The 24,212-nt window shown below is 49.5% G+C and overlaps 1 protein-coding gene across 5 annotated transcripts in view; it reads left to right on the top strand.

Moving 5' to 3' along the window:
• The first annotated feature begins 54 nt into the window (after window positions 1-54).
• Window positions 55-24,212, top strand: part of PCNT (pericentrin) — a 121,241-nt gene continuing 97,083 nt past the window's right edge. For all 5 annotated transcript variants that reach the window (XM_010370097.2, XM_030914297.1, XM_010370096.2 and 2 more), the window contains exons 1-3: window positions 55-1,526; window positions 3,629-3,841; window positions 10,749-11,042. In XM_010370097.2, the coding sequence (XP_010368399.2) occupies window positions 1,473-1,526; window positions 3,629-3,841; window positions 10,749-11,042 (561 nt within the window). In that variant the 5' untranslated portion in view covers window positions 55-1,472. The remainder of the gene's footprint in view (window positions 1,527-3,628; window positions 3,842-10,748; window positions 11,043-24,212) is intronic.

The raw sequence follows: 24,212 nt of genomic DNA, 5'->3' as shown, positions 1-24,212 counted from the left end.
GTCTCAAAATTAAAAAAAAAAAAAAAAAAAAAAAAAGAAAAAAATTCTGAGCAAGATTCCAGGGCTTCCTGAGGGCACGTTTAAGTTGTAGTTGCTGAGAATCCCAAGTTCTTGTGGAGGCTGCAAGGTGAGCTTGCGTCAGCGAGGAGCCACTCCAGCACGCTCGGGGAAGGGCATCGTTACTGCTGCAAACAGAAGCACACGGCCCTCCACGACGAACAGTTTGCAAGTGAAGGCGCACTAACAGGCGGAGGGACTACAAAGAAACCCAGAAACCAGACCTGGACACATGAAATAAGGGCTTTAGCTGAAGAAATGCTCCACAGGAAAGGACGGCCTGCGCGAGGTCACCCACCCCGTCTTGGTTTTCTGCCACTTCGCTCCAGTTAGTTTCCCAAGTCCGCCCACGCGCGCGCCCGCTGAGAAAACGCCCACCCCGGCGGTCCCGCTGCAGGTCACAGGCGGTGCAGACCCCGGGACTGTGTCAGGGCTTCGGTGTCCAGGGAGCTCCAAGGCACCCAAACCTTCCGTGGTTTCCACCTCTTCACGCTCAGGTTCCGCAGCTCAAGCTGAGGGGCGACGACCTCATGCGACGTCAGTTTCCCCCTGGGACCACGAACCCACGGCCCCATTTCTCTTCTTTCTACTAAAAACCTTTTCTTTTTTGAGACCTAAGACATCAGTGAGACACACGAGCAGACACGGGCTCAGTCGGGAAAGGCGGGAACTCCAAGCGGCGGGGCCTGCAGGTCCAGGCGGTTCACGGGCTTATGACCGCATTCGACCGAGTTCTTTTCTGAAGACCCGGGAGCCCCGGCTGTGGGGGCGCATTCGGCGGGCTGGTGGCTTAGGATTTTGTCCCAGGCTGGGGTGAGGGAGCCCTTGCGGATCCCCTGAGATTCACCTCAGCAGCCTCCCCTGGGATAGGCCTCAACTTCCTGCGGCGGCCCACGGCCAACGACTAATTCCTAACGGGGGGAAAACGGCCTGGCCCTGTCCAGGTGGTTGCTGAGCGCGGTCCGACACCGCCCACACGTGCAGTGAGCCCGGCCCGCGGTCCTGGTGGACACAAAACAGAGGCGCTACCCGCGAGGGAACAGCAGCGCGAACATTTTGCCGCTCGGCCGGCCCGGCAGGGGCTTTTAAAATCGGTCAATCACAGCGGGCGCCAGGCCTCCGCTATCCGCTTACTGGTCCTGCCGTAGGAGGCGGGTACGTGAGCGCGCCAATCTGTGGCCGGCGAATGTATAGGGAGGGGCTCCGTCCCGGCTGCACCCCCCTGAGCGCGCGAGCGGGAGACCCGGAACGCGGCCCCCTGATTGGCGGCGCATGCCGGGGGCGGGGCCGCGGCTGCGTGACAGTTGTCGTGGGGGAGGGCGAGCCCCAGCGCGGGGGAGGGAGTGTAAATAGAGCGAAGGTTGCTCTGTGTCAGCACCGTCACTGACGGGCGGCCCGCGCGCCGTCTGAGGGAGATGGAAGTTGAGCAAGAGCAGCGGCGCCGAAAGGTGGAGGCCGGGAGGACGAAGGTAAATATCAGAGGCTTCTTCTCTAGCTGCTGCGGCATGAAGTCCTAAGGGCAGCTCCGGTGCCCGCCACCGCCCCCTGCCAGGAGCGGACGCTGTCCGGCGGAAGCCGCCGCCGAGGTCTCGCTTTCCCGCCGGCTCCGCTGGAAGTCGCCTCCTGGCCGCCGCCATCTTGAATCCGCCGCTCTCCGCCAGGGCCCGACCCCCACCGCGGCCACAGCCAATCAGCGGCCGAGACGCGCGGCGCCTCTCGGGCGGGCCGGGGCGGGGCTGCGCCTGCGTGGGGGTGGGGGTGGGGGGCGGGTTGCTCGCAGTGCACGCCGGGGCGGGGTGTGGCTGCCGGGCGGGGCCACGGGGGCGTGGCGTGGCTGCGCGGAGCGGGGCGTGGCGGGCTCTGGACCCCAGGCCGGATCCTCGAGTGGCCCCCGCGTCCTCTGAGACAGGGTGGCTTGGGGCGGGCGGCCGGTATTCGGGTGGCTGCGCCGTCTAGGGCCAGTTTCCGGCGCGGCCGGGGCCGGGGGCGTGGCGCGGGTGGCCTGCAGCGCCTTCTCAGGGTGCGCCTTCGCCCCGTTCGTCGGAGACGCTTTCCCCGCGCGTTTCCCGCGGCGTCGTAGTCCCTACCGCGTGAAAGGCCCCTGCGGCGCTCCCGGCCGCGGTCTTCTTCCCGCGCCCTTGGGCGCGCTTCCTGCCCATCCTGGCCCGGCGTGGCGCTGCCGGGAACCCACGCGGCGCTGGCGCCGGCCCCTTCGAGGGACGTGTTCCCGTGTTTTCCCGCTCCGGGTTTCGCCGTGAAAAGGCGCTCGGTTTGATGGCCACGGTCCGGGGTTTCATGTGGGGAATAAAGCGCGCAGAGCCCATGACTCGGGGACACTGGAACGGGAGTCCCGAGAGCGCGAGGCGGAACCGCAGGAGCTGCCGGGCCGAGGCCGGCCTCTCTGCGAGGTGCGCGCGGCTCCCCCAGGATGCTCTGGCCGGGGCGCTGGGGAAGAGCGGGGCTCCTGGGCGCGGCCGGCAGGAGACGCGGGGCTGGGCTGGGGATGGGCTGAGGCGGGCAGGAGGGGAATGGGAGGCCGGAGCCTGCAGGGAGCTGCGAACGGGAGCACAGAGCTCCGTGGAGGGTGGAGGGTGGGGAGGGAGGGGCAGGATGCCGCCAGTAGGGCGACGCAGGCTGGAGACCAGGTCTGTGCTATCCCCACGTGGATAGGTGTGATGGAGGAGGGCACGAAAATAAACTACATGAGTTTGACTTTGAAGAAATTTCCTTGAGAGACCATTTTCTTGTGTACATGGTTTTCTGTAATTTTTCTGGGTCCATGAGCTTGTGTACTTGTGTTGTCATTTACACAAATGTGTGTTCCATGCGTTTTGTTTTTGTGGCCACAGTTGTCGTTTGAGGGAACAGATGTCTCCCCGTGAAAGGCTGACGTGGGATCGCATACCTCTTGAGTAAGATGTTAGCGGGAGATGAGGCTCACACATAGTCTGAAACCCTCGGATTTGAGGACTGAGCAGAGCTAGGCTGTGCTTTCTGATGGGCGATGCTCTGTGGAGGTCCCTGGTGCTTTGGTGAGCTGTGTCATGAAAAATAGAACATCTGATTCCATAAAGGAAGATGTGAGATTGACCTGGCTTAATTAATTTTTTGCTATTTCTGTACCTTGTCTCAGAATCTATGGCTAGGAAGTTTTGGCTGGGCTATGTATTTCTTTAGTTGGGGGAAAATTGGGGCAAGAAGGGAGAGATTTAGCTTTTATATCATTTTAAAACTTAAATATGCCTTGATTAGGCTATCAATCTTTTATATAGATGTGTTTTTTTAAAGTTTTATTTTTCTGTAAACTACCAAGGGCTAGGAAAGCTATTCGGCCAATCAGCTGTATGGTTTTCTTTACCAGGCATAGTTAGCAGTCCTCATTGTTGGACCCCTTGGATATAGATGTTGATGAAGGCAGTGTTTGTGGAGAGCGATCTGTTGGCCAAGTGTGGCAGAGTAGACTGGCTCAGCCCTCAGGCCTCATGATCCCCACCAGTCTGTTGACTTTGTGGTTGTGTTATTTTTTTCTCACTTACCTTTGCCTTTACTACTTATCTACGTTTTTGCGCAGCTTGCTCACTTCCGACAGAGAAAAACAAAAGGTGACGGTTCGCATTCGGAGAAAAAGACGGCGAAGAGGAAGGGCTCGGCTGTCGATGCGCCTGTCCAGGAGGAGAGTCCGATAGCCAAGGAGGACCGTGCACTCCGTGGAGGAGGGGACATTTGCAAAAGCACATCATGTGACCTCACCCCTGATGGGGCAGGATGGGCCTCTGCTGCTCAGGTAGATTTGCTCATTGTTGTGTTTGAACTTTTCGCTTATCTTCTAGTGATTTCTAGTGTGATTTACTAAAGATGATCTTTGGACTGTTTTTGCCTTTCAAAAGCGAGGAAAGAGTGTGTTTTGGTTTATAAAAAGTGAGGACCAGGTGCGGTGGCTCACACCTGTAATCCAAGCATTTTGGGAGGCCAAGGCAGGCGGATCACCTGAGGTCAGGAGTTCCAGACAAGCCTGGCCAACATGGAGAAACCCCATCTTTACCTAGAGAAAGTATCCTTACATTTTACCAGCTTTTGGTTTTTAAAATACTGCTTTAAGCCAGGCATGGTGGCTCACGCCTGTAATCCCGGCACTGTGGGAGGCCGAGGTGGGCGGATCACGAGGTCAGGAGATCGTCTAGACCATCCTGGCTAACATGGTCAAACCCCGTCTCTACTAAAAAAAAAAAAATACAAAAAATTTAGCCGGACGTGTTGGCGGGCGCCCGTAGTCCCAGCTACTCGGGTCTTAAATTAAAACTCGGGGTTAAATTAAAACCCCATTTTAATTTTTGTAAAAATACAAAAATTAGCCGGACATGGTGATGCACATCTGTAGTCCCAGCCACTTGGGAGGCTGAGGGAGGAGAATAGCTTCAACTCGGGAGGCAGAGGTTGCATTGAGCCGAGATCGTGCCAGTGCACTCCAGCCTGGGTGACAGAATGAGACTCTATCTCAAAAAAAAAAGTGAGTAAATTTTTATGGTTTTATTCTTAATAAATTTGGTTTTTCTTTTCTTTTCTTTTTCTTTTTTTTCTTTTGTTTGTTCCAGACAGCGTCTTGCTCTGTTGCCCAGGCTAGAGTGCTGTGGTGTTATCACAGGTCACTCCTCCCTCAAACCCCTGGGCTCAAGCGATCCTGCTTCCTCATCCTCTAAAAGTGCTGGGATTATAGGCACTTTATAATCCCTGTTTTATCTTTATTATGTAATTTTGAGAAATTTTGGGTTAACTACTTGAAGGCAAGTGTCAGTTGTTTGCTTTGTAATGGAAGACTGGGAGTTCTTCGTGTGTGGTTGTGTTTATCAGCCCCTTTGATGGGTATTTCTTGGAAGACTTAAAACATAATATTCCTTCACATACTTGTAAATGCACCTGTTTGTCACGTTTGTCTTTTACCTTTTCACTAAAAGTGAGATGAGGGAAGGGGTGAAGGTATTGCAGACATGGTGTGTTGCTAGAGGAGACTGGGTCTGCTGCTTGAGGCCTTGTGAGCTGCAGGGGCACCCCCATGGGCAGGTGTGGCAGGTGAGTGCACACTGAGTCCTGAAGGGGCTGGCCTTCCAAGCTCCTTGGGGGCCTACAAACCTGCCTGGAGGCAGGCTGTCCTTGGGCCTTTGTGTGAATTATGAACAAGGGCCTTGGGTGTTGAGTGTCCCTGCTGCTGCAGCAGAATGGGTGCAGGCTTTGGTGTTTGCTAGGATTTGCTGGAAAACTGGTGACCAAAGGCAGAATCTGGCTCAAGGTCATAATGTGTTTATCCTGCTTTACTTAAAAAATTGAGTTGCTACTTGGGAGGCGGATCACCTGAGGTCAGGAGTTCCAGGCAAGACAGAGTGAGACTCCATCTCAAAAAAAAAAAAAAAAAAAAAAATTGAGTTGTTGCCAACAGTTAAAATTTGTGTTATTCTACCTACAAATCCTGAATTTTTTTTTTTTTTTTTTGAGACAGAGTCTCGCTGTCGCCCAGGCTGGAATACAGTGGCCGGATCTCAGTTCACTGCAAGCTCCGTCTCCTGGGTTTATGCCATTATCCTGCCTCAGCCTCCCGAGTAGCTGGGACTACAGGCACCCACCACTTTGCCTGGCTAGTTTTTTGTATTTTTTTAGTAGAGATGGTGTTTCACCGTGTTAGCCAGGATGGTCTCTATCTCCTGACCTCGTGATCCACCCGTCTCGGCCTCTCAGTGCTGGGATTACAGGCTTGAGCCACCGTGCCCAGCCCTCAATTTTTATTTTTCATTTTTTATTTTTTTTTGGACGGAGTCTCGCTCTGTCGCCCAAGCTGGAGTACAGTGGCGCCATCTCGGCTCACTGTAAGCTCCACCTCCCGGGTTCACACCATTCTCCTCCCTTAGCCTCCTGAGTAGCTGGGACTACGGGCACCCACCACTTCGCCTGGCTAGTTTTTTGTATTTTTTTAGTAGAGGTGGAGTTTCACCGTGTTAGCCAGGATGGTCTCTATCTCCTGACCTCGTGATCCACCCGTCTCGGCCTCTCAAAATGCTGGGATTACAGGCTTGAGCCACCGTGCCCAGCCCTCAATTTTTTTCTTTTTCATTTTTTATTTTTTCTGGACGGAGTCTCGCTCTGTCGCCCAAGCTGGAGTGCAGTGGCGCCATCTCGGCTCACTGTAAGCTCCACCTCCCGGGTTCACACCATTCTCCTGCCTCAGCCTCCCGAGTAGCTGGGACTACAGGCGCCCGCCACCATGCCCGGCTAATTTTTTGTATTTTCAGTAGAGACGGGATTTGACCGTGTTAGCCAGGATGGTCTCAATCTTCTGACCTCGAGATCCGCCCACCTCGGCCTCCCAAAGTGCTGGGATTACAGGCATGAGCCATCATGCCCGACCCTGAATTTTGCTCTTTATCTCTTGAGTTTTTTTGGTTGTTGGGTTGGTTTTTTTTTTTTTTTTTTTTTTTTTTAAGACAGAGTCTCGCTCTGTCGCCCAGGATGGAGTGCAGTGGTGCCATCTCCGCTCACTGCAAGCTCCGCCTCCCGGATTCACGCCATTCTCCTGCCACAGCCTCCCGAGTAGCTGGGACTACGGGTGCCCGCCAACACGCCGCCTGGGAGGGCCTGACTGATTTTTCAGCTCACCTCGTCATCCTGAATTCCTCTGCACAGTTGTAGCTTGACATCAGCAGAGACATACCTCCTCTTCCTGTCAATTGGCTCTAAAATGGTGGGCAAAGGTCAGGTACCAGTCAGCTTTTTCCACAGAATTCCTGTTATTTTAATAAGCTAAACATGCAGTCATCAGGTATTAACCCCTATTGGGTCTTGGACATCAGCTTTTTTTCCCTTTTTTTTTGAGGTAGGGTCTTGTTTTCTTGCCCAGGTTGGAGTGCAGTGGCGCAATCATGGCTCATTCCAGCCTTGACCTACTGGCCTCAAGTGACCCTCCTGCCTCAGCCTCCCTAATACCTGGGACTACAGGCGTGTGCCCCCATGTCTGTCTAACTTTAAAGAAAAATTTGTAGAGACAGGGTTATACTGTTGTCAGGGCTGGTCTCAAACTCCTGAGCTCCAGTAATTCTCCCACCTCAGCCTCCTGAAGTGCTGGAATTACAGGTGTGAGCCACCCACCTGGCTAAAATTTATATTCTTTATACATGTATAGGTAAACTAAGTCATATGTGTAGAAGAGAGCCTTTGTGGTTCTGTTGTATACTAAGTGAGGAATCAAATTTCTTAAGCCATTGTGTCAGTTATGTATATAAAAACCATTGGTGCTGTAAGAAGCGGATATTTCATTAACTTTTTCTCTGATTATATCATTGTACATCATCAGTCTAAAAACGAGTTTTTTCATATGTTGTAGAATAGTTCATGATATTTGAGTTTAACATGCCTTTAATCCAGATGTAGATGTTAAAATACGAGTAATTTTGTGTTCAGAATAATGATCTTCTGAAAAGTGAAATTCCGGCAAAGAGTTCACTGTTTAAAGCTAGCAGCTGGTGGTCGTGTGGTCGAATAATGTCCCAGGCCAGGGCGCTCCCCTCTCAGATGGTTGGTCATGGTGTGTCCGGAAATCAGGAATCCTCAAGGAACCTTTATGTTGTAGTTGTACCAGTGCTTTGAACATAATTAAAGGTGTATTTGTTTTATTTTACGCATCTATAAATTGTGAGAGGTTTGGCTATCGGGAGTCTAGTGAGCTTATTGAATAGCATAAGATGGTAAGCGTGTGTGTGCATGTGTGTGTGTGTGTGTGTGTGTGAGGGGGAGGGAGAAATAATTGTGCTTTCCAACATATAATAAATTGCTTACTTTGATCGCTGTTAGGTAAATGCAAAATCTTTTTTCTTTTTTTGTTTTGGAGACAGGTCTTCCCTCTGGCACCCAGGCTGGAGTGCAGTGGCCCAATCACAGCTTACTTCAGCCTTGACCTTGCTGGCTCAGGTGATCCTCCCACCTCGGCCTCCCAAAGTGCTGGGATTACTGGCATAAGCCACCGTGCCCAGCCGATATAAGACATATTTTTAACCAACTTTAAGATCTTAGGTTTTTTTCAGGATGGTTATAAGTGAAGGAAGAATTACAGGAAGACTGTGGTAAATATTCAGGATTCAGCTATGTTCTCTTACAGTTTGTTAAGTGCATGATGGAAAAATAGTTGAACCGATGCAACAGCTGTCGCAGTTCTGGAAGTTAACTCAGAAATGGCAGAAAGCAAGGTCAGGCGTGGTGGCTCTCAGCACTTTGGGAGGCCGAGGTGGGAGGATGGCTGGAGCCCAGGATTTTAAGACCACCCTGGGCAACATAGTGAAACTCTGTCTCTATGAAAAATATAAAAATTAGCTGGGCGTGACAGTGCACACCTGTAGTCCCAGTTACTCAGGAGGCTGAGTTGGGAGGATCACCTGAGCCCAGCAGTTTGAGGCTACAGTGAGCTATGGTGGCACCACTACACGCCAGCCTGGGCGGCAGAACAAGGCCTTGTCTCAAAAAAAAAAAAAAAAAAAAATTGTAAAAATAAAGCAGTGGTGGAAAGCAGAATTTGACCTTTCAGTTACAGATGTGGAACAAAATGAGGAGAGGCCTTTTTTTGTAAAAGAACCATCCGGCCGGACGCATTGGCTCATGCCTGTAATCCCAGCTCTTTGGGAGGCCAAGGTGGGCAGATCACCTGGGATCAGGAGTTCGAGACCAGCCTGGCCAACATGGTGAAACCCTGTCTGTACTAAAAGTATAAAAATTAGCCGGGCCTCGTGGCAGGCGCCTGTAATCCCAGGTACTCGGGAGGCTGAGGCAGGAGAATCATTTGAACCCAGGAGGTGGAGGTTGCACTGAGCCGAGATCGCGCCATTGCACTCCAGCCTGGGGGAAAAGAGCGAGACTTCATCTCAAAAAAAAAAAAAAAAAAAAAAAAAAACCATCCAAAAATTGCTCCGAAGTCAAGAATTTCAGAAGAAAATACAAAAACTTTGGCTGCAGAAGATTTAACTAGTGCTATAGAAGGCTTAAGAAGTGTGATTCTAGCACTTTTCCCACCCATATTTGTATCAAATACCAGGAAAAATAGTTACCATCATTTATCATCTAGATTCCTGGGCCCTCTTTACTGTTTTGTCATTTTAAGTTGTTTCACAAGTAGTTTACAGAAGTAAAAATAAAGCAATAATTTAAAACAACCTCATTAGAAATTTGCTCCAACCTCTTTGCATCAACTAAGTTTTGGCATACAAACATTAGAAGTGTCCTCTTAAGGAAGTGGATGGTCGGGTTCCTTTGAAGTGGGATCATTCAAGTGAGCGGGCAGCTGATTGAGACCACTGTGTCCCCTTTTCGTCCCTCACTTCCTCTTGATTCTGAGAAGATTGATCCTAGGGTATTGTCAAATGAAGACTCATGTGAAATTTTATTTTCATGTCAGTTTTGCCGTCATTGGCTATGAGTGCGCGCTCTCTGCATTCATTTTGTGACTCATCTAATGATCTTGAAAAGCCAACACTGTGATTTTTCTTTGCTACTTTGGGAGGAAATGGAAATGTTCTCAGTGAATCATCTTGCTGAGAGCAGGCTAGTCGGGGCACTGTGGCTTATGCCTGTATTCCCAGCATTTTGGAATGGTGAGGTGGGAGGATTGCTTGAGCCCAGGAGTTTGAGGCCAGCCTTAGAACATAATGAACATAGAGACCCTGTCTCTACAAAAAGTAAAACATAAGCTGGGCACGGTGTCACATGCCTGTAGTTCTGGCTACTCAGGTGACTGAGGCAGGAGGATCGCTTGAGCCCAGGAGGTCAAGGTTGCAGTGAGCTGTGATTGCACCACTGCACACCAGCCTGGGTGACAGAGCGAGACTTTGTCTCATAAAATTAATTAAATTTTTTTTGAAAGTAGAGTTCATGGCTGGGCACAGTGGCTTGCTCCTGTAATCCCAGCACTTTGGGAGGCCGAGGTGGGCAGATCACAAGGTCAAGAGATCAAGACCATCATGGCCAACATGGTGAAACCACGTCTCTACCAAAAATACAAAAATTAGCTGGGCCTGGTGGCACGCGCCTGTAGTCCCAGCTACTCAGGAGGCTGAGGCAGGAGAATCGTTTGAATCTGGGAGTTAGAGGTTGCAGTAAACTGAGATCGTGCCACTGTACTCCAGTCTGGCAACAGAGTGAGCCTCCATCTCAAAAAAAAAAAAAAAAAAAAAAATTCTATAAAAATATATTATAGGCCAGGCGCGCTGGCTCACACCTATAATCCCAGCACTTTGGGAGGCCAAGGCGGGTGGATCATGAGGTAAGGAGATCGAGACCATCTGGCTAAGATGGTGAAACCCCGTCTCTACTAAAAATACAAAAAATTAGCCGGGCGTGGTGACGGGCACCTGTAGTCCCAGCTACTTGGGAGGCTGAGGCAGGAGAATGGTGTGAACTCGGGAGGCGGAGCTTGCAGTGAGCCAAGATCACGCCACTGCACTCCAGCCTGGGCAACAGAGCGAGACTCCGTCTCAAAAAAAAAAAAAAAAATTTAAAACTTGAGAATTGTTAATGCGGAAGGTTCACTTTCTGAACAGGTGGAAATGAGCTCTCCTTGTTAAATGAAGTCAGCGTAGGCCTGCAGGTAGAGGAGCTGGGAAAGGCCTGAGGCTGCACCCCTGGACCTTGCTTTAAATGCTTCTTTCTGGCCCTCCCCTTCTTAGCTGGAGGACCAAGATGGAGGGAAGAGAGAGGACTTGGAACAACTGCAGCAGAAGCAAATCAGTGACCACCCTCCAGAACAGCGTGGGATCTTCACAATCAGTGACCACCATCCAGAACAGTGTGGGATCTTCACAATCAGTGACCCTCATCAAGAACAGCATGGGATCTTCACAATCAGTGACCACCCTCCAGAACAGCGTGAGATCATCACAGTCAGTGACCACCCTCCAGAACAGCCTGGGATCTTCACAGTCAGTGACCCCCATCCAGAACAGCATGAGATCATCACAAAGGTATTCTTCAAGTTCTGTGTTAAGGTGTATTCTTTGTCAAAGGATTTCTTTATGTTGTAGAAATCCAAACCAGTGAGAGGACCTTCCATCTCTGCAGGGCCTCTCTTTAAAAGTAGAAACTGGAAACAGAGAGAGCTGGAGGCAGAGGCTTACCCTGTAGGCCCCACGTGCTACTGCCTGCACATTCTTAGTGTTGCCTGTGGATGGAAAGCCTCTCTTCAGACCTCAAATCTGCTTTCCTTGTGATCTTCCTTTTTTGTTTTTCCCATGGGACATTGAAGAGAAGCCACCCTTCATAAGTTTGAGGAATTTCACGAATTGCCTTTATTCTAGTTGCCCTTGTCGATGGACTCACCTGGCTGTTCAGCATTTTTCTTAGGCCTGGCACCTCAGTTTTCACATCAGTCACGTGACTGGAAGTCCCATGCCAGTTGAGAGCCTGGCAGGGCAGGGAGGCTGTGCCAGTTGGGAGCCTGGCAGGGCAGGGAGGCTGTGCCCATTGGGAGCTGGGCAGGGAGGCTGTGCCAGTTGGGAGCCTGGCAGGTCAGGGGAGGCTGTAGTCAGTCTACATGTCCCTGGTTTCTGCCACGTGCCTGGTGGGATGAATTCCATACATGTTGAGTTGATTACTTTTATTTTATTGACATATTTTTTGTTAGCATTTGGAAGAAAACATTAAGTTTGGAATTGACTAATTTTAAAGTGTTATGTTAAAAGCCTATATTTTAGGCTGGACGTGGTGGCTCATGCCTGTAATCCCAGCACTTTGGGACGCCGAGGTGGCCGGATCATGAGGTCAGGAATTTGAGAGCAGCCTGGCCAATATGGTGAAACCCCGTCTCTACTAAAAATACAAAAATTAGGGTGCCACTGCACTCTAGCCTGGGAGACAGGCCGAGATTCTGTCTCAAAAAAACCCCAAAAAACAGAAAGCCTATATTTTAGCCATTTGGTTCTAGCTAGACTCAGTTCATACTGTTTTAGGGAAGTTTGGTTGTTTTTGGTTTTTGATTTTTTTTTTTTTTTTTTTTGAGACGGAGTCTTGCTCTGTTGCCCAGGCTATAGCGAGTGCAGTGGTGTGATCTTGGCTCACTGTAACCTCCACCTCCTGAGTTCAAGCAATTTTCCTGCTTCAGCCTCCCGAGTAGCTGTGATTATAAGGACCCACCACCACGCCTAGCTAATTTTTGTATTTTTAGTAGAGACAGGGTTTCGCCACGTTGGCCAGGCTGGTCCTGACCTCAAGTGATCTGCTCGTCTCAGCCTCCTGAAGTGTTGGGATTACAGGCGTAAGCCACTGCACCTGGCTGGCAAATTTGTTTGTTTTTTGAGATGGAGTTCTGCCCTTCTTGCCCAGGCTGAAGTGCAGTGGCATGATCTCAGCTCACTGCAGCCTCTGCCTCCCAGGTTCAAGCGATTCTTCTGCCTCAGCCTCCTGAGTAGCTGGGATTACAGGCGCCTGCCACCACACCTGGCTAATTTTTACATTTTTAGTAGAGAATGGGTTTTATCATATTGATCAGGGTGGTCTCGAACTCCTGACCTCAGGTGCTCCTCCCGCCTTGGCCTCCCCAAGTGCTGGGGTTACAGGTGTGAGCCACCATGACAGCCAAGTTTGGTTTTTAATCTGCATTATTACAGGAAAGATCTAACTCATAGGCGGGGCCTGGAAGAACAGTCTCTGGTGGGTTCTATAAAACCCATTTTTCATTTATTTATTTACTTTTTGGGACCGGGTCTCATTCTGTCACCTGGGCTGGAGTGTGTGGTGGGGCCGTCACAGCTTAGTGTAGCCTCAGTGTTATTTTGATGCTTAAGTTGTTGTAGCTCTGTCCATGGGGAGCCTCTTCAGGTGGCCCCTGTGTCGTGTGTTTGAAGCACATCCTGGCTTTCTGACACTGCAAGTTGGTGCCGCAGGCTCATCGTGTGGTCCCTGTCTCCCTTCTGAGTCCGCTGTTTCTCCAAGGAGTCTTGGTGCCTTTTACTGGATTGTGGTATTGAGACCAAGACCTGGGCACTCGGTGTGCTCACTGCTACTGGGATGTTGCTGCTGCTTCTGGGCTCTCTCCGTGGATGGAGTGAGGAAGGGTGTGCCTGGGAGCTAGTCTGTGTATACTCATAGCTGTGTTTATGTTCATCTGTATTTATAGACGCATATATTAAAATAAATAGGAGTACACACTGATACCTCAGAGCCTAATCCAGCACCACGGGGTTCACTCTGCCCGCCCCCCGGTTTATTTGCAGTTTCTTTCTCAGACAGTGAGAAGCCTGGCTCTCACTTCTGCCATTTATTTATTTAAAAAAAATAAATAAATAAATTGGAAGGGTTTTTTTTTTTTGATGGTTTCGCTCGGTTGCCCAGGCTGGAGTGCAGTGGCGGGATCTTGGCTTGCTGCAGCCTCTGCCTCCCGGGCTCAAGTGATTCTCCTGCCTCAGCCTCTCTAGTAGCAGCGATTACAAGCACTACCACCATGCCTGGCTAATTTTTGCATTTTTTAGTAGAGATGGGTTTTCACCATATTGGTCAGGCTGGTCTCTAACTCCTGACCTCAGGTGATCCACCTGCCTCAACTTCCCAAAGTGCTGGGATTACAGGTGTGGGCCACCATGCCCGACCCCATTTATTTACTTATTTGCTTAACTCTTCTGTAAGTGTATAATAGTTTCAGAAGTACCAACCCACATCATATAAGAAACAAATTTACTAAGTGGAGTTCGGTGTGTCTTTACATCTCCTTTGGTCTCCATTTTCAGTTTCCAGTCAAAACTATTTTCCGGCCGGGCGCGGTGGCTCAAGCCTGTAATCCCAGCACTTTGGGAGGCCAAGACCGGCGGATCATGAGGTCAGGAGATTGAGACCATCCTGGCTAACACGGTGAAACCCCGTCTCTACTTAAAAAACACAAAAAACTAGCCGGGCGAGGTGGCGTCTGTAGTCCCAGCTACTCGGGAGGCGGAGGCAGGAGAATGGCGTAAACCCGGAAGGCAGAGCTTGCAGTGAGCCGAGAATGCGCCGCTGCACTCCAGCCTGGGCGACAGAGCAAGACTCCGTCTCAAAAAAAAAAAACTGTTTTCCGAGGTGACTCAGGTCACTCCTCTCTTCCCCAGCCCCTCACTAAGGTTGTGTCTTCATGGGTGAGTATGTAGTCAGGTTCATTGGTCACTGGCTACTTCCTGTCCTGGGATCCCACACCATCCTGGTCAATTTTTTTAAATTGCATACTGTTTTGTTTTGTTTTGTTTTTTGAGACAGAGTTTCGCTCTTGTTGCCCATGCTGGAGTGCCATGGTGCGATCTCGGCTCACTGCAACCTCCACTTCCCGGATTCAAGTGATTTTCCTGCCTCAGCCTCCCGAGTAGCTGGGATTACAGGCGTGCACCACCATGCCCAGCTAATTTTGTGTTTTTAGTAGAGACAGGGTTTCACCATGTTGGTCAGGCTGGTCTTGACCTCCCAACCTCAGGTGATCCGCCCCCTCCTCAGCCTCGCAAAGTGCTGGGATTACAGGCGTGACCCACTGCACGCGGCCTGCATACTGTTTTTTTTTTTTTTGAGACAATGTCTTGCTCTGTTGCCCAGGCTGGAGTGTAGCAGTACAATCTCGGCTTACCATAGCCTTGAACTCCTGGGCTTAGGCAATCCTTCCACCTCAGCCTCCCAAGTAGCTGGGACTACAGGCGCGTTCCGCCACACCTGGCTAAGTTTTGTTGTTTTTATTTTTTTGTAGAGACAGGGTCTCACTATGTTGACAGGATTGGTCTTGAACTGTTGGGCTCAAGTGATCCTCCTGCCTTGGCCTCCAAAAGTGCTGAGATTACAGGTGTGAGCCACCTCCCCCACCCTAGAAATTGCATGCTTTTAAGTTCATTCTTTGTGATGCACAATTGTGTAGAGTCATATCCACCACCCAGTTACCCTCCAGAACAACCCCAGCCCCCAAGAGGGCCTGTGTCCTCTTTCCAAACAGCTGCTCCCTCCTTCCCCAGCCTCTGGTAACCACTGGTCTGTTTTTGTTCTATGGTTTTGCCTTTTCCAGAATGTTCTACAGACGGAATTCTATAATACGTAGAATTAGGCCGGGCGTGGTGGCTCATGCCTGTAATCCCAGCACTTTTGGAGGCCTTTTGAGTTCAGCTTTTTAAATCACTTAGCAAAATGAGTTTAAGATTCATCCAAGTTTTAGATTGATCAGTAGCTCATTCCTTTTGGATGCTGGTTAGTACTTCATTGTGTGCACGGTACACAATTTGTTTATCCACTCACCTGGTGAAGGATGTCTTACTTGCTTCTAGCTTTTTTGTGAATATGAATAATGAATTTGTCTTTTTTTGTTTTTGAGACGGAGTTTCGCTCTTGGGCTCTTGTCGCCCAGGCTGGAGCAGTGATCTCGCCTCACTACAACCCCCGCCTCCTGGGCTCAAGCGATTCTTCCGCCTCAGCCTCCCGAGTACCTGGGATTACAGGCACATGCCACTACCACTCGGCTAATTTTTGTATTTCTAGTAGAGATGGGGTTTCGCCATATTGGCCAGGCTGGTTTCGAACTCCCGACCTTGAATGATCCACCCGCCTCTGCCTCCCAAAGTACTGGGATTACAGGTGTGAGCTATTGCACCCAGCCTCATTTTTGTATTTTTAGTAGAGACAGGTTTTACCACGTTGACCAGGCTGATCTCGAACTCCTGACGTCAGGTGATCTGCTCACCTCAACCTGCCAAAGTGCTGGGATTACTGGTGTGAGCAACTGCGCCTGGCCTATTTTTATTTCCCTTCTTGAAAGTCTGGCTGGTGTAGACATATAGTTGGCAGTTGGTATCTTACCTGCCGGTGGTTTCGCTGTGCCCCTGTCTAGCTTGTGTTCACTGCCGGGGCCACCCTGAAGACTTTTGTCTTTGGTATTCTGCAGTTTTGATTTTATGTGTTCTCTAGAGGGACAGAACTAAAAGGATAGATAGATATATAAAGGGGAGTTTATTAAGGAGCATCGAGTCACATGATCACAAGGTGAGGCCCCACAGTGGGCCATCTACAGTCTGAAGAGCAAGGAAGCCAGTCTGAGTCTGAAAGCTGAAGAACTTGGAGTCTGATGTTCGAGGGCAGGAAGCATCCAGCACGGGAGAAAGATGGAGGCCAGAGAGCTAACCAGTCTAGTCTAGTCCTTCCAAGCTCTTCTGCCTGGTTTTATTTTGGCCACACTGGCAGCTGATTAGATGGTGGCAACCCAGATTGAGGGTGGATCTGCCTTTCCCAGTCCATTGACTCAAATGTTAATCTCGTTTTGCAGCACGCTCACAGACACACCAAAGGACAATACTTTGTATCCTTCAATCCAATCGAGTTGGCCGTGTTAACTGTCACACTAGGTGTGGCTTTTTATGATGGCATTAATTCTACTTGGGATCTAGGGTTGTCTTCAGCATGTGGATGATGCTTCTCTCATCTGTTGCTTCTCAAATCCTAACCAGTATCTCCATGTGTACCTTCTACCTGTTCTTTCTCTCCATGAAGTGTTTAGACTTCTCTTGCATACAGTATTTGTCCGCTCTCATGCTGCTAATACAGGCATACCCAAGACTGGGTAATTTATGAAGGAAGAGAGGTTTAATGGACTCACAGTTCCACATGGCTGGGGCGGCCTCACAATCATGGTGGAAGGCAAGGAGGACCAAGTCACATCTTAGGTGGATGGAGGAAGGCAAAGAGAGAGAACTTGTGCGGAGGAACTCCTCTTTATAAACCCATCAGATCTAGTGAGACTTACTCACTCTCAGGAGACTAGCACGGGAAAGACCTGCCCCCACGATTCAGTTACCTCCCACTGGGTCCCTCCCATGATACGTGGGAATTGTGGGAGCTGCAAGTCAAGATGAGATTTGGGGGCCGGGCGCGGTGGCTCAAGCCTGTAATCCCAGCACTTTGGGAGGCCGAGACGGGCGGATCACGAGGTCAGGAGATCGAGACCATCCTGGCTAACACGGTGAAACCCGGTCTCTACTAAAAATACAAAAAACTAGCCGGGCGAGGTGGCAGGCGCCTGTAGTCCCAGCTCCTGGGGAGGCTGAGGCAGGAGAATGGCGTAAACCCGGGAGGCGGAGCTTGCAGTGAGCTGAGATCCGGCCACTGCACTCCAGCCCAGGCGACAGAGCAAGACTCCGTCTCAAAAAAAAAAAAAAAAAAAAAAAAAAAAAAAAAAAAAAAAGATGAGATTTGGGTGGGGACACGGCCCAACCATATCACATACGTATAGCTCAGCCCACTTTTGTGCTTGCCTTCTTTTTGCTCTTGGCTGTAGGCTGGATAGTTTTATCTGGGTTATCTCCCAATTTTCCAAACCTGTGTTCATCTGTATATAATTTGCTGTTAAATATGTCCGGAATTGTTAATTTTGTTCTTGCTGTTTTTAGTTCTGTTTGGATTCTTTAAAATTGGTTGTGTCGTTCTGCATAATTTCTTGTTTCCTAGAGAGATTTTCAAACTTACTTTAACTACGTCTTTTTTTGTGAGTGAATTGGTCTCTACTTTGGCCTGGTATTTAGAGGTGCAGTCAGCTTATCTACTTTGTTTTTTTTTGAGATGGAGTCTTGCTCTGTTGCCCAGACTGAAGTGCAGTGGCGTGATCTCGGCTCACTGCAACCTTCACCTCCCAGGTTCAAGCGATTCTTCTGCCTCGGCCTCCCAGGTAGCTGGGATCGCAGGTGCTCGCCACCGTGCCGGGCTAATTTTTGTATTTTTTTAGTAGAGATGGGGTTTTGCCATGTTGGCCAGGCTGGTCGAACTCTTGAGACGAAGTATCGCTCTGTTGCCCAGGCTAGAGTACAGTGGCACCATCTCAGCTCAGTGCAACCTCTGCCTTCCAGGTTCAAGCAATTCTCATGCCTCAGCCTCTTAAGTAGCTGGAATTACAGACGTGTGCCTCCACAGCTGGCTAATTTTTGTATTTTTAGTAGAGATGGGGTTTCCCCATGTTGGCCAGGCTGGTCTTGAACTCCTGACCTCAAGAGATCTGCCTGCCTTGGCCTCCCAAAATGCTGGGGTTACAGGCGTGAGTCACTCGCCTGACCAGCCCATCCACTTGGAATGGAGTGTGTTGCTTGGGTTGATTTGGATCACTGTTATTATTTTGTGCCTGCCGTGGGTGCCACTTTTCAGGATCTTTTTTTGGTTCCTTGAATGTTTTCTGTTTTTCATATGCCCATTATTCCGCTTGGAGTAGCACATTGTATGGTCCTTTTTAGTGGGGTGTTTGTGTTACTTTTGTGAGAAGTCTGTGTTCTGGTTCGTGGGAGTCCCTTCAAGTTGAGTGCCACATTTTCATCTGATCAGTCTTCCGAAAATATCCCTTTCCCTAGACATGTTTTAGTTTTAATTTTATTTTTTATTTTATTTTTCTCACATCTAGTAAGGCAGAGAATATTTTTAAGTTTTTTTGTAGAGATGGGATCTCGCTATGTTGACCAGGCTAGGCTCTAACTCCTGGTCTCAAGCCATCCTCCTGCCTCGGCCTCCCAAAGTGCTGGGGTTGTAGGTATGAGCCTTCACACCTGGCCTCCTGGACATGTTTTGTTGTGTTTTTTAATTTTGAGACAGGGTCTTACCCTGTTGCCCATGCTGCAGTACAGTGGCACAATGATGGCTTACTGCAGCCTCGACCCCTGGGCTCGAACAGTCTTTCCACTCAGTCTCCTGAGTAGCTGGGAACACAGGCACATGCCACCATGCTTAGCCAATTTTTAAATATTTTGTAGAGATGGAGTCTCTTTACATTCACCAGGCTGGTCTCAAACTTCTGGCCTCAAGTGATGCTCCTGCTTTAGATGCTTTTTATTTTTTTTTGAGATGGAGTCTCACTCTGTTGCCTAGGCTGGTGTGTGGTGGTGGGAATTCAGCTCATTGCAACCTCTGCCTCCCAGGTTCAAGTGATTCTCATGCCTCAGCCTCCTGAGGAGCTGGGATTACTGGCATGCACCACCATGCCGGACTGATTTTTTAATTTTTTTTTTTTTTTTTTTTTTTTGAGACGGAGTCTCGCTCTGTCTCCCAGGCTGGAGTGCAGTGGCCGGATCTCAGCTCACTACAAGCTCCGCCTCCCGGGTTTACGCCATTCTCCTGCCTCAGCCTCCCGAGCAGCTGGGACCACAGGCGCCCGCCACCTCGCCCGGCTAGTTTTTTGTATTTTTTAGTAGAGACAGGGTTTCACCGTGTTAGCCCGGATGGTCTCGATCTCCTGACCTCGTGATCCACCCGTCTCGGCCTCCCAAAGTGCTGGGATTACAGGCTTGAGCCACCGCGCCCGGCCGATTTTTTAATTTTTAGTAGAGATGGGGTTTTGCCTTGTTGGCCAGGCTGGAGTGCAGTGGTGCACCTGGATCACTGCAACCTCTGCCTTCTAGGCTTAAGTGATTCTTCTGCCTCAGCCTCCTAAGTAGATGGGATTACAGGCGTGCACCTCTGTGTCCGGCTAATTTTTGTATTTTTAGTAGAGACAGGGTTTCACCATGTTGGCCAGGCTAGTCTCGAACTCCTGACCTCAGGTGGTCTGCCCACCGTGGCCTCCCAAAGTACTGTGATTACAGGCGTGAGCCACTGTGCCTGGCCTCCATACTGTTTTTTATAGTGGTTGTACTAGTTTGCATTCCCACCAGCAGTGTAAAAGTTTTCCATTTTCACTGCATCCACGCCAGCCGGGATGTGTTTTATTTGTTTGTATCATCAATTCTTTCTTTTTTTTTTGAGATGGAGATTCGCTTTTATCACCCAGGCTGGAGTGCAATGGCACGATCTCGGCTCACTGCAACCTCCGCCTTCCGGGTTCAAGTGATTCTCCTACCTCAGCCTCCAGAGTAGCTGGGAATACAGACACGTGCCACCATGCCCAGCTAATTTTTGTATTTTTAGTAGAGACGGGGTTTCACTGTGTTGGCCAGGATGGTCTCAATCTCTTGACCTTGTGATCTGCCCGCCTCGGCCTCCCAAAGTGCTTGGATTACAGGTGTGAGCCATCGCGCCTGGCCAGTGATTTCTTTCAGCAGTGTTTTGTGGTTTCTCTTGTAGAGATTTTTCCCCTCCTTGGTTGGGTATATTCCTACGTATTTTATTTTTTGCAGCTGTCGCAAAAGGTATTGAGTTCTTCATTTGGTTCTCAGCTTGGTCCCTTTTGGAGTACAGCAGTGCTGCTGATTTGTGTACATTGATTTTGCATCCTGAAACTGTACTGAATTCATTTATCGGATGTAGGAGCTTTTTGGATGAGTCTCCAGGGTTTTCTAGGTAAACGATCCTATCATCGCAGACAGTGACTGTTTTTCCTCTTTACCAATGTGGATGCCCTCTGTTTCTTCTCTTGTCTAATTTCTGTGGCTGGGACTCCAGAGCAGTGGTGAAAGTGAGCATCCTTGTCTTTTTCCAGTTCTAAAATGCCTTCAGCTTCTCCCTTTTCGGTATAATGTTGGCTGTGGGTTTGTCATGAATGACAGTGTCCCTTCTATGCCGATTATGCTGAGGGTTTTAATCATAAAGCGATCCTGGATTTTGTGGAATGCTGCTTCTGCATCTTATCAAGATGATCACATGATTTTTCTTTTTAATGCTGTTTATGTGGTGTATCACATTTGTTGACCTGTGTGTGTTAAACCCTGCATCCCTGCTATGAAACCCAGCTGTATTATCTTTTTGGTATGTTGTTGGATTCGATTAGCTAGTATTTTGTTGAAGATTTTTGCATCTGTGTTCATCAGGGATATTGGTCTGTGTTTTCTTTTTTTGTTACGTCCTTTCCTGGTTTTGGTTTTAGGGTGATACTGACTTCATGGAATGATTTGGGAAGGATTCTTCCTTTCTCTATCTTCTGAAATAGTTTCAGTAGGATTAGTACCAATTCTTCTTTGAATGTCTGATAGAATTCAGCTGTGAATCCCTCAGGTCCTGGACATTTTTTGTTGGCAGTTTTTAAATTACTATTTCAGTCTTGCTACTTGTTACTGGTCTGTTCAGAGTTTCTGTTTTTTCCTGGTCTAATCTCAAAGGGATGTATATTTCCAGGAATTTATCCATCGCCTCCAGGTTTTCTAGTTCGTGCACATAAAGGTGTTCATAGTAGCCTTGAATGATCTTTGGTATTTCTGTGGTATTGGTTGTAATGTCTCCCATTTAGTTTCTAATTGAGCTTATTTGGATCTTCTCTCTTCCTTTCCTGGTTAATCTCACTAATGATCTATCGGTTTTGTTTATCTTTTCGAAGGACCAGCATTTTGTTCCATTTATCTTTTTAAGATGGAGTTTCGCTCTTGTTGCCCAGGCTGGAGTGCAATGGCACGGTCTCGGCTCACTGCAACCTCCGCCTCCCGAGTTCAAGTGATTTTCCTGCCTCAGCCTCCTGAGTAGCTGGGATTACAGTCATGTGCCACCATGCCCGGCTAATTTTGTATTTTTTTTTTTTTTGAGACAGAGTCTCACGCTGTCACCCAGGCTGGAGTGCAGTGACGCGATATCCACTCACTGCAAGCTCCGCCTCCCAGGTTCATGGCATTCTCCTGCCTCAGCCTCCTGAGTAGCTGGGACTACAGGCGCCCACCACCGCGCCCGGCTAGTTTTTTGTATTTTTTTAGTAGAGACGGGGTTTCACCGTGTTAGCCAGGATGGTCTCGATCTCCTGACCTCGTGATCCACCCACCTCGGCCTCCCAAAGTGCTGGGATTACAGGCTTGAGCCACCGCGCCCGGCCTAATTTTGTATTTTTAGTAGAGACGGGGTTTCTCCGTGTTGGTCAGGATGGTCTCGAACTCCCAACCTCAGGTAATCCGCCCGCCTCAGCCTCCCAAAGTGCTGGGATTACAGGCGCGAGCCACTGCGCCCGGCTATCTTTTGTGTTTTTCGTATCAATCTCATTTCATTCTGCTCTGATCCTGATTATTTGTTTTCTTCTGTTGGGTTTGGGTTTGGTTGCTCTTGTTTCTCTACTTCCTTGAGGTGTGAGCTTAGATTGTCTATTTGTGCTCTTTACAACTTTTTTTTTTTTTTTTTTTTTGAGACGGAGTCTCGCTCTGTCGCCCAGGCTGGAGTGCAGTGGCCGGATCTCAGCTCACTGCAAGCTCCGCCTCCCGGGTTTATGCCATTCTCCTGCCTCAGCCTCCCGAGTAGCTGGGACTACAGGTGTCCGCCACCTCGCCCGGCTAGTTTTTTTTTTTTTTTGTATTTTTTAAGTAGAGACGGGGTTTCACAGTGTTAGCCAGGATGGTCTCGATCTCCTGACCTCGTGATCCGCCCATCTCGGCCTCCCAAAGTGCTGGGATTACAGGCTTGAGCCACTGCGCCCGGCCACAACTTTTTTTTTTTTGAGACTGAGTCTCACTCTGTCGCCCAGGCTGGAGTGCAGTGGTGCGATCTCGGCTCACTGCAGGCTCCACCAGGTCCGCCTCCCGGTTTCACACCATTCTCCTGCATCTTCCTCCCGAGTAGCTGGAACTACAGGCACCCGCCACCACACCTAGCTAATTTTTTTGTATTTTTAGTAGAGAGGGTGTTTCACCATGTTAGCCAGGATGGTCTTGATCTCCTGACCTTGTGATCCACCCACCTCGGCCTCCCAAAGTGCTGGGATTCCAGGTGTGAGCCACCACGCCTGGCCTGAGCTCCTGACGTTGAAGGGAGATGTTGCTGCACTCATGTGGTGCCCGCCTTGGGGACGAGTCCCCGTGCAGGCAGCCCCTGTGGAGCCCACCATGCCACCTTCTCTGTTTACTTCCTCCTGGGGCCTTTCTAGCCTTCACAACTGTGTCAAACCTCTATCTCTCCACCCCTAGCCAGTTCCCCAGTTGGGGCAGAAAAATTTAGTTTGTGTCATTTTTTAGTCTGAAATACTCTTTGAGCAGGTGGGTCTCCTGGAGCCCAGAGAGGCCCCTGGCTGATGTGGGGGAAGCCAGAGAACGGTCGCTTCCACAGGCAGGGGAGACATCCCAGGTGCCAGTCGGGGGCCAGGAGCCTGCAGGGAGGGCCACATGGCTGGTGGGCTCAGGATCTGTGCCAAGGAGCCCCCTGCAGCTTTTCTCTTCCCTTTGGGTTATTGCTGCTGAAAAGGTTTCCAGAGGTGAGAAGGTTGAGACAGGGAAAGGCTTTCTGTGGCTCGACCTGTGTTGCCAGAACGGCTGCTGAGAAAAAAATTGAGGCAACTGATTCTGACGTTGGTAGTGTTTGGGTGCATTTGTTTCCTGTGACCATAATGGCATTGAGGATTCGTAACATTGTTACCAACTTTTGCTGATTTAGTGGCCGTGCAAGGATCTTTATTTAAAGTTTGTGTTTCTAGATTGGTTTACCTTTTATTCGTACCTGCTTTATCCAGGCATTTTATGCACATTTTCTCTCTGTGAGTGTCATTTCCCCCTTTTCCTGAGAGCAGGTTGTGCGTTCCTCCCATGGCAGTACTGCTGTGGTGTGGGGAGAGCCCACAGCTTCTGTTTTTGGGACTTTATTTTATTTATTTATATTTTTGAGATGGAGTCTTGCTCTGTTGCCCAGGCTGGAGTGCAGTGGCATGATCTCAGCTCACTGCAACCTCCACCTTCCAGGTTCAAGGGATCCTCCTGCCTCAGCCTCCCGAGTAGCTGGGATTACAGGCGCCCACCACCACGCCTGGCTAATTTTTGTATTTTTAGTATAGATGGGGTTTCATCATGTTGGCCAGCCTGGTCTCGAACTCCTGCCTCAGGTGATCTGCCTGCCTCGACCTCCCAAAGTGCTGAGATTTCAGGTGTGAGCCACCGTGCCTGGCCTGTTTTTGGGACTTTGATTTACACTAAGTCATTTAAGCGGGTTCGCTGTTTTTCCATCTTTTTTTTTTTTAATGAGATATAATTAGCAAACATAAAATTCACCATTTTAAAGTACAGACCTCGGTGGCATTTAGTACGTTCACTGTGTGAGCACCACCTCCAGTGGTTCCAGACATTGTCATTGCCCCAGAAGGAAGCCCAGTGCTCGTGGCAGCCACCCCCACTCTCCTCCCTCAGCTCCTCGCAGCCTCCAGGCCACTCCATGTCTACGGATTTGCGGATCCTGAACACTTAAAGTAAATGGAACCTCACGCGGCCTTCCGTGTGTGCTCTGTCACTCAGCCTCACGTCCTCAGGGCTCCTCTGTGTTGCAGCCTGAGCTGGGGCCTTCATTCCTTC

Source organism: Rhinopithecus roxellana, chromosome 13, assembly GCF_007565055.1.
Source record: "Rhinopithecus roxellana isolate Shanxi Qingling chromosome 13, ASM756505v1, whole genome shotgun sequence".
In the NCBI taxonomy this organism is placed as follows: Eukaryota; Metazoa; Chordata; class Mammalia; order Primates; family Cercopithecidae; genus Rhinopithecus; species Rhinopithecus roxellana.
This window is presented reverse-complemented; position numbering and strand designations above follow the sequence as displayed.